The sequence below is a fragment of the Polypterus senegalus genome, chromosome 8 (genome assembly GCF_016835505.1).
Source record: "Polypterus senegalus isolate Bchr_013 chromosome 8, ASM1683550v1, whole genome shotgun sequence".
Taxonomy (NCBI): domain Eukaryota; kingdom Metazoa; phylum Chordata; class Cladistia; order Polypteriformes; family Polypteridae; genus Polypterus; species Polypterus senegalus.
The window spans coordinates 8585652-8595149 of record NC_053161.1 but is presented as its reverse complement, the minus strand read 5'-3'; the positions used below and the strand labels follow the sequence as shown (position 1 = coordinate 8595149).

Sequence of the window (9498 nt, the reverse complement as noted above, 5' to 3'; positions counted from 1 at the left end):
AGTGTAGCTTGGGAAATGTAGTCTCTTATAGCGGGCTCATGCACATACACAGTCTCAGTCACACAAAACCAAATTTCCAATTAACTTAACATGCACGTCTTTACGATATGGCATTAAAACTTAAGCATAAACAAGGGAAAAACACTTTAAAAATGGCTTAACATATAATATGACATATTTATGTGAAAGAATACACAAAATGTTGGTTTTATTATATGTACCGTATATTCCTCAATCCATGTTATGGCTCTGTTTAACTCAATTATAACACTAGAGTTCCTGCAGCTTGTTTCGGAAGCATCAAGCACTGGAAAGGAATCAGATCTGGTCAGGGTGCTAGTCAATTGATATATCAATGGGCTGTCTCTTACATACAGTCACTAAGCCCAATGTAGAGTCTTCATTTTATTTAATATTCAAGTTTCTGAGATGTGGGAGGAAAGCTGGAATAACGAATTAAAAATCTTTGCAGACATAGTGAGAACATACAGACTCCACAGGGGCAACAAGTACTTTGGAATGTTCATGTAACGCATAAAGAACTACATAAGAAAGAGTGGAGCAGGCTCATTTTTCTTACAAGACTGTGTTCCTTTAATATGAATAATGCTAATAATAATAATAATAGTGACATCCATTGCATTTTCTACAATTCTGTGATGGGAAGTACAAGAGGCCCACTGAATCAACAAACTAATTAAAATTTCAAGCTCAGTTATAAGGAGTACTGTGAGTATACTGTGGATCCGCTGGAGGTAGTAGCAAAGTAAAGAAGTGGAACAAAACTGAGTGCCATTATGAGCAACACGCACATCCTCTCTCTGACGCACTAACTCTGAGGAATTTTAGCCAATTAATTATTCAGCAAAATTGTGTCAAGAAATGCTAACAGGGCTCCTTTATACCAACAGCAATACACCTGCATAATAGCTCACTGGGGCTGGAACTGTAAAGTCAGAAGTTTTCTTGTCCTTTTAATCATTCTAGTGTTTGTTGAGGGTTTTTTGTCTGTCATAATCTCTCTATATATAAAATCCAACATCTGTCTGTCTGTATGTCTGTCAGATGACCTGTACTGCTGATGGGTTAAGGACCTTTTACGGCCCTGTCCAGCTCTCCTAGAGTAACTGCCTGTCTCCTGGAATCTCCTCCATTCCCTTTAGACTGTGCTGGGAGACACAGCAAACCTTCTGGCAATGACACGTATTGATGTGCCATCCTGGAGAAGTTGGACTACCTGTGCAACCTCTGTAGGGTCCAGGTATCGCCTCATGCTACCAGTAGTGACACTGACTGTAGCCAAATGCAAAACTATTGAAGATACAGTCAGAAAAGATGAGGAGGGAAAAATGTCAGTGGCCTCCACCTGTTAAACCATTCCTGTTTTGGGGGTCATCTCATTGTTGCCCCTCTAGTGCATTTGTTGTTAATTTCATTAACACCACTGCAGCTGAAACTGATTAACAACCCCCTCTGCTACTTAACTGACCAGATTAATATCCCAGACGTTTCATTGACTTTATGCTATACTCTGATTAAAAAGTGTTCCTTTAATTTTTTTGAAGATGCATGCTCAAGTATCATTTAAATTTTGTGAAAAAAGTAAAGACTCATTGATAGGAGAAAGCAAATTTCTCAAGCAATTTAATTTTAAAGATTTTTTTGGTTGTTGAAAGTATACAAGTTTGTTTTACTCTTTCCTTTTTAATCTTTTGTCAGTTGATGTAGTGAACCTTGGTTATGTTTCACTTTGTCTAAGTGATTCTCCCTTAAGAAGAATCTTTTCCTTTGACAACCTTTGGAAAGTACTGTTCAATCTCTTTTTTTGCTTCGAAAGGTTTAAACATTACAAGACACAAGCAGAAAATGCTTGAACTAAGTTTATGCAGTAAGATGTGATCAGGTGTATTGCACACACAATATCCTAAATATATGACCTGGCCTTTTTCTGAATTCATATGTCTTTCTTTTTTATTGATACAGAATAATAAAACTTTTTTCTGTGATCCAATAACTAATATGTTGATTGTCTGCCATCTCTTAATTTGTATTATTAAAGTCAATTAAAAATTAATAGAGAACAATGTTACTAGTGCAATTTATAGTAATCAGTGAACCTAGAATTACAGGTTTTAGTCTAGAAAGAGGAGAAAGCACACAAAAAAGATGATGCTGTTCCTCATTTGGAACAGAAAGAGTTAACAAATTTAAAACAACTAACACTTCCTTCACAAATTTAAAGTGAAGGAGATTGGTGTGTTTGGTGCTATACAGCTTACAGTTAATATACGTAATATAATGAGACATGAACTTGTACTGGGATTGGTTGACCAAAGAGAGGAAATCTTGCCTTAAATCCTTCCTAAATCTGGTGACTTAATTCTCACTTACAATGGGGCAGCAGTGCAGAAGACAATACTTAAAATGCACCATATTTAGAATATGGAATATGCTCAGCATTGGAACTTTTCCAACTGTGTACATTCATAGCATTTTTGCCTTTGTTAAATAACTTCTACCCTTCATCAACACATTTCTGGTAATATATTCTTTGCTAAACCTGTACATTCAAGAGTACACAACTGAGAGGTTCTTGGAAATGAGACCCTAAAATGAGATTTTCATTATTATGAATGGAAGTTCCTCTACCCAAAATGTACTCAGTTTAAGACCCTAATTGTGAACATAGTTGACAGACACCTGCTTCACTGGGTTACACGTTTTGGAAATGTCCTCCATTCAGACTCTGTTGGAATAAAATACAGTATGTTCTTATTTATCAGACAGTCTTGAATTCTGAATACTGTAACCCTTAATCCACCTCTGTTTGGAACATTACTACTTAATGAATAATTTATTATGATTACTTTGACTATACTCCTGCCACACCATCTTGTCGTATTGAAATACTATAGAAGAATCGTTACATACCTACCATCATGCAAAGGGAAAAAGGAAGTCCCATTTCACAAAATTAGAAAAAGTCAAATTCACATGAGGAAAAGGTTAATAATTCTTTACAATGTGATAAACATTTACTAATTATTCTCAAATAACTGAGCATGCTGAATTGTTCCTAACATTTTGGATACTGTAGGTGTCAGAAAAGAAAAACAGAAATCATCCTTTACCCTGGCCAGGAAGACATAATGGATGGACTAAGCAAAGGGGCATGCCAGGAGCAGTTCATTCCCCCAAACAACCAGTGGCAGTGTTTCTCAGGGCTAAACCAGTTTAAGGCACATGTAGAGTGGTATGGGTGTTGGAGAATGCGCTGCCTGAGGAGGACTGCTTTGGTTTCCGCAATTATTATGGACAACTTGGGTGTTACATGGAAAGCAGTTTCTGGGTCAGAGTTAAAACAGCCACTGCCCCAGTTAATCAAGTCAGAGGCAACGGGCCACACTCTCTTGGAAGTGGAAGGAGATGATTTATATTGGTGTACCGTGTCTGAGAATTCTGTAAGAAGGTGTTGGAAACAAATAAAAGCCCTTTATTTGAACTTGGAATTTTGCTTGGGCATTAATGTGTCTGTAGTTTGGGGCTCAGTGGTGCCCCCTTATGGTCACAATACTTAACTATCTTTTGGGTGTGATAACTTCAACTTCTTTTGTTCTTTCTTTCTCTTTACTGTCTGGATGGGTAAGGGAGGGGGTATTTGATCTGATTTGAATAAGATATTATACCGTATACCCTATTGACATGCAATTTAATCATTATAATGCAAACCTCCAAATAAATAAAATACTGCATATTAGAGTAACTCATACAAACAACCAAAGAACATGTCAAATTCCCACAGAAGACTGGTCCGAGGATTGAATCTTAGTTCAGGTAGCTGTGAGGCAGCTGTCCTGCGCTGTTAACATAATACACAGTAATTGAGACCAGAATGCCATATGGAAATTTTTATCTGCAAAACTGTCACTGGACGTATCTTGTGTCATACTCAGTTGGAAAGGGAGAACAATTGGTGTAAAGTTATTGGGAAACAAGAATCTACTAATGCAAGTGGGACTCGCCTTCGGGTCTACTCCACAGAGAAATGTGATACGTAGTGAGATTCTGTTGTATTAAAAATACAGCTGGACAAACGTTTAGCTTAATCACTTCCAGGTGGAAATTGTTGGTCTTGTTGATTGTGTAGCGTTTGCGTCTTTTTTTAAACCCAAACCTCCTATAGATAGCTAACATCAGAATTAATAACATTTCCATGATGTCATCATCTGAATCCTTTAAATCCTTTGAAAAAGTTACTCTATTTACTGTGTTAATTCTGTTCTTTCTTGCTCTCTATTTGCTTTATATTGCAGGCCTGAAAACTCCTGGGGTTGGATGAATGTGTGTAGGTGGGGATGCCTTGGCAGAATAGATTGGGGGTAGGGATTTACTGTGGTGGGGAGAGGGTGGAAGTGGATGGGGTGGGTGGATGAGAATTTGAGGTCTTTTTGCTTTTTTTTGTTCTTACCCTCCTCTTGACTCTTGTTATTCAAATAATTCAAATAAGTAACAAATGATCACAAAAACCGAGACAGATTTTCTATTTGAGCCTTAGATTAGGGACACTATGAGCCTGTTTAAAAAGAATTACTTTTCTGACTTAATATTTTGTTGACTTACCTTGCTACTTGTTGCTGAGTGGGGCTCAAAGTGCTATTGCTATTATTGCACTTATCATCCATTTCTCTGTTTTCAATATTGTAAAGGTTGTAGTCTGTCCTGCAAGCATCAGGTGTCAGGCAGGAATCGAACAGGGCACATCCATACAAATACACAAATACTCACTTACTAATTAGCATGACCTGCATATTATTGTGATTCCCTTGTGAAGGAGAATCAAGGTACTTGAGGAAAATCCAATGCCCAAGGGAAGAACAAGCAAACGCCACACAAACAGCACAAAGTTTAACATTTAAACCCAGAACTCTAGAGCTGGGCAGGTGCAAGGCAGGAACCAACCTTGGATGGGGCTCTAGTTCATATGATGCCACACTCTATTACATCAGGCCAGCTTAGAGTCACTAGTTAACTTATGAGGGATATGAAAAACCCTTTAATAGCTAGAGAAAGAGCCCACTTTAATCACAGACAAAATGTACAAGTCACATACAGCCAGGATTTGAACCAAGTTCCCTGAAGCTGGGAGGCATTAAAACTAATCACTGTGCCACTCTTAGATTAACCAATTAGTTGAAATGCAGTCCCACACAATCCATTGTTCATGATGCTCTTTCAAGTTAAACCACTTTAATATTGGTCTGTAATTAACTCTAACGCTAATGTCTTTGGTGTGGCACTCCCAACTTAACAATTTCCCACCCTCATCACAGATGTTGCTGTTGCAGGTTATATGGGAATTTCATAGACTGGAATTCCCAAATGGAATCCTTAATGCAATTTACCAATCCCAGCAATCTCAGCTCTGGTATCCAAAGTAGACACAATATCTGTCTGTTCAGAGTCGAGCCAAGCAATCGTTATAAAGAACAAAAGACGTCTCAGAGAGCAGTTCTGACTGTTACTGAAGCTTGGTGGCAGTGCCTGCTCCCTAATGGTGTCTGTGTAGTCAAACATCGCCAAGCCTTTTTACACTGTTGTCCTCTGTTCCTCTGTTCAGGTAGGTTTTATCTTTGTTTCCTAATATAAATGTGTAATATACTAATGTGTAAACTAATATAAATGTCCTAGTGTAAATGATGCCCAAGAATAACTAATCTTTAAGTGTACAAAGGAAGGATTTTTAAGCTTTTTTATCTCAGTGAGCACGGCTTAGAATTGCTGATGTGCATCCATTAAGTAGGCTTGTGTCAGGACATTCTCTCAAGCTAGAGCTTAGTCCTCTCTTCTCCTGTGCAAGTGCAGGCAATCCAGAATATGTGACATTAAAAGACGTGACAGACTTATTGAAAATCCCCTGCAAATTTAGAGTAAGTAGAGGAATAAGGAGGAAGGTTTAAAAGGAGCAATGATGACAATAATCAGTGGATGAGGGAGAGGAAGACATGGGCAAAATGGAGATAAAAACACTGTGGTGAATGTGAAAAAAAGTGTGTGTAATGGGGAAAATGAGATAAGGTGGAGGAGGAAAGAAGGAAGACAACACCACACTTATCTCTTGAAGTTTAGTCCAATATATGCCCTTTTAAGTATTAAATGTTAATTTAACACTGAGAATTGTGATAATTCTGAAGAAGAGAGAGTAAATGAGGCCACAAAAGTGTGATGGCACCTCAGCTAAAAGAAGTTGGACACTCAACACCAACAGAAAGTAGAAGAGGAGGATTTGGGTGGCTGCACAGGTAAGAAACCAGCCAAACTGGGTAAATCTACAAGGTAAACCAGATGTTGTTCATGCCAATGGCATATCATTTTTAAGAAACACAGGAGGCTTTTTATCATCATCATCATCATCGGCACAACCTTCTTCTTCTGCTTGTTCCCCTCTTAGTGCCACCACCATTACCACCACTTCAACTACTATTACTACCACTACTACTACTAAGTGGCACACTGGTTAGCACTGCCTCACAAGCCCGGAATTCTGAATTCAAATTCTACGTTCAGTCATTGTCGTTGTGAAGTCTGAATGTTCTCTCTGTGTGAATGTGGGAATTTAATTCTGCTTATTCTGCACTCCACCCTACCCCATATCCCAAAGACATGCAGGTTAGGCTGCATAGGTGAGTGCCAGAGGAGGCCCTGCAATGAACTGGCATCTGAATAGGGCTGGTTCATGCCTTGCACTTAGAGTTACTAAGATGCTCTTCAGCCTACCATGACCCTAAATTGGATTAAGTGGGTTTGGGAATGTTACTATTAACAAGAATTAGTATCTGTAACATTCTACTAAAAGTTACCTTTTTGTTATATAAAGGTTTGCTTTTTATATGTATTTAATTGAATTTGAAAAATTACAATACAGTTACTAAGACACAGTCACCTGTTGCAATCATACGTCTACTTTCATACAGTTTCAAATTGGAAGCATGGTGGTGCAGCGGTTAGCACTAGTGCCTTAAAGCATCAGAGTCCTGGCTTCTGAATTCAGGTGCCCACTCTGTTTGTGCTGTTTACATGTTTACCCCATGGTATTGGAGTTTTCCTGCAGGTTCTCTCTCTCTCTCTCTCTCTCATTTCAAAGTTGTGTAAGTTAGATTAACTGGTGAGTAAGTGAGTGTGTATAATGGTGACAGATGAGTACAACTAACCGATGGTTCCTGCCTTGCATTAAATGTTCTGGGAATTGATTGTGGCCACCAATGTCTTTGTGTTAGACTTAAAGACTAGATGCAGGCATACACTTTTGCGGTACTTTTATGAATTTATTCACATACTGAGGTCTGGAATTGGCAACCCTGATCTGGAATAAACAGGTTTTGAAAATAATGAGGCAATATCAAACTTCTTTCTATAGAAAAAATGTTACTAAGTACATGTTTTTTTTTTTTTCTTCCTTGTGGCAGATGGCAGTTGTGAGTCTTATCTGAAATACATCTCCCAGCATGCAGTGGTGTAGGCTGCCTGAAATCCGAAGAAAGCAGAGTCACCTGCTCAGACAGGTAAGAGATACACAGAGTGAAGGAGGCAGAGCTGCGGCACAACAGGTGTATGAACCTTACCGCTCTAGCAAAGAAGGTCAGTGTAAACAATGCAGCAGCCACGTTTCCTTCTGTAATTATATTCAAATGTCACCGGTTTGTATCCAGGAGTCGAGTTCCAAGCTTCAGGCCAGCCAAAGGGACTTTGCAAGAAAGCTCTTTTTGTTGAAGGCAGGTGCTTGTAAACATATTGGATGTAATGGACACATTTGCAAACTGACAGGAGTGGACGGGATTTCAAAGAAAGGAAAACAAATTGTGAATTAAAGGGAGATATTAATTGTATGTTTGATTGGGACTGAAAACTGATAGGGGACTAAAAAACCTTTGAGCTTTTTTGGGAGACAGTAATGGAAAGCAGCTCTTAAAGATAATCGAAGTAATACAAAAATCAGTATTTTAAAGTGTAAAAAGAGTTTGTATTTTATACTGTCAGGTCTTATATCTTTGTAAAAATACTCTCAAGGGATATCCTAAAAATTTTAAGACACTAAATACATTTGTTGGATAAGAAAGCCTTTAAGACAAACACGTGAGAACCGTACGTCTTTCTCAGACAGCAGTCACCATACTTGAGTTGCTGGTTCCTATGGGTTGCTTGCCAGGTACAATGCAATTGTAAATTCAAGGGATTCTGCCAGACTGTGAGTGCTAGCTGTTTTCTGCTATGCAGTCTGCAGGTCTAGTGGCAGAGGACACCTTTGACTTTCTGTTTAAGATTGTCCTTATTGGAGACTCCAATGTGGGGAAGACCTGTGTCGTCCATCGGTTCAAGTCTGGCATTTTTGCAGAGAAGCAACAGAACACCATTGGAGTGGACTTCACCGTGCGCACCCTGGAGATCGAAGGGAAAAAAGTGAAGGTATGTCATCATCTTTGCAATAAGCTTACATCTCAAGAGGGTTAAACAGAATGTGAACCAGGAATCCAGTTTGCATGTTTATTTTCAATTATGTTGTAGTGACTAATATTATGAGAAAAAGTGGACAACCATTCATCTTCTAAACAACTTCTGCTATTCATGGTCATGGAGGACTGGTGTTTACGAGACACTAGATGGTGATGTATTGTGCGTGGTGTGCTGAACTGGGTGTACTAGTGAATGGTGCTGTTAAAAACTGCTGTCTTCAGTGCATGCTGGGCTGCTCTGCATGAGTGTGTAGAAAAGAGAAAGTAAAGGAAGATAGTTTGTTTGATTGAATACAGAAAATTACCTGCTTACCAAAAAGAAACCAGGCCACATTTAACAAGCAGAACCAAACCCAAGATGAGGTACTTATCCATGAAAGGGCACACTTATACATCCATACTCAGGCAAGTTAGAATTGCTATTTCCTCCATAAAGACACTAACGGTGTGCTTAGTTTAAACCGAGGACTTCAAAGGCTTTTGGAAGCAAGATTAGCCTCTGCACCACCATGCACCTATAAGTAAACTTCCTAAAGAAAATGGATTCGTGATAAATAAAAAGGAAGCCAGTTAAAATGTTAGTTTAAGATTTAGACAAAGGCAACATTGGTGCCTCATGGCTATAGGTACCTGTCACTATTTTTGTCATATTCTTCCTGTGTCTGTGTGAGTTTCCTGCCATTTCTCCTTAAGGCATACATATTCTCCAGATTGGTCGCTGTAGTCGTATTAGTTGTATTGTTAAGTGTATAGAGCACTGTTAAATTCTTGCTTTATATTGGTTCAGTATGTGTTTGACAGTAACCTGTGACATAATGCCACCCCATCCAGGGTTTGTACTTTCTTAAGATTGGCTGCTCCCTGTTCTGTGAATGAATAGATCTCACAAAAAGAATGAACGGAGGAAAGAATACGGCTGTTAAGCATGGATGATTTGAAAAACAGTGCTTTGTCAGAATAAAGTGAAATTTCAAAAATATGAAAATGATTT

At 38.5% G+C, this 9498-nt stretch overlaps 1 protein-coding gene across 2 annotated transcripts in view; it reads left to right on the top strand.

Moving 5' to 3' along the window:
• The first annotated feature begins 5511 nt into the window (after window positions 1–5511).
• The window catches only part of LOC120533745 (ras-related protein Rab-19), a 47942-nt gene continuing 43955 nt past the window's right edge, over window positions 5512–9498 (top strand). The window contains exons 1-3 of one of the 2 annotated variants that reach the window (XM_039760671.1): window positions 5512–5617; window positions 7464–7559; window positions 8272–8460. In XM_039760671.1, the coding sequence (XP_039616605.1) occupies window positions 7503–7559; window positions 8272–8460 (246 nt within the window). In that variant the 5' untranslated portion in view covers window positions 5512–5617; window positions 7464–7502. The other variant, XM_039760672.1, reaches the window with a different exon arrangement.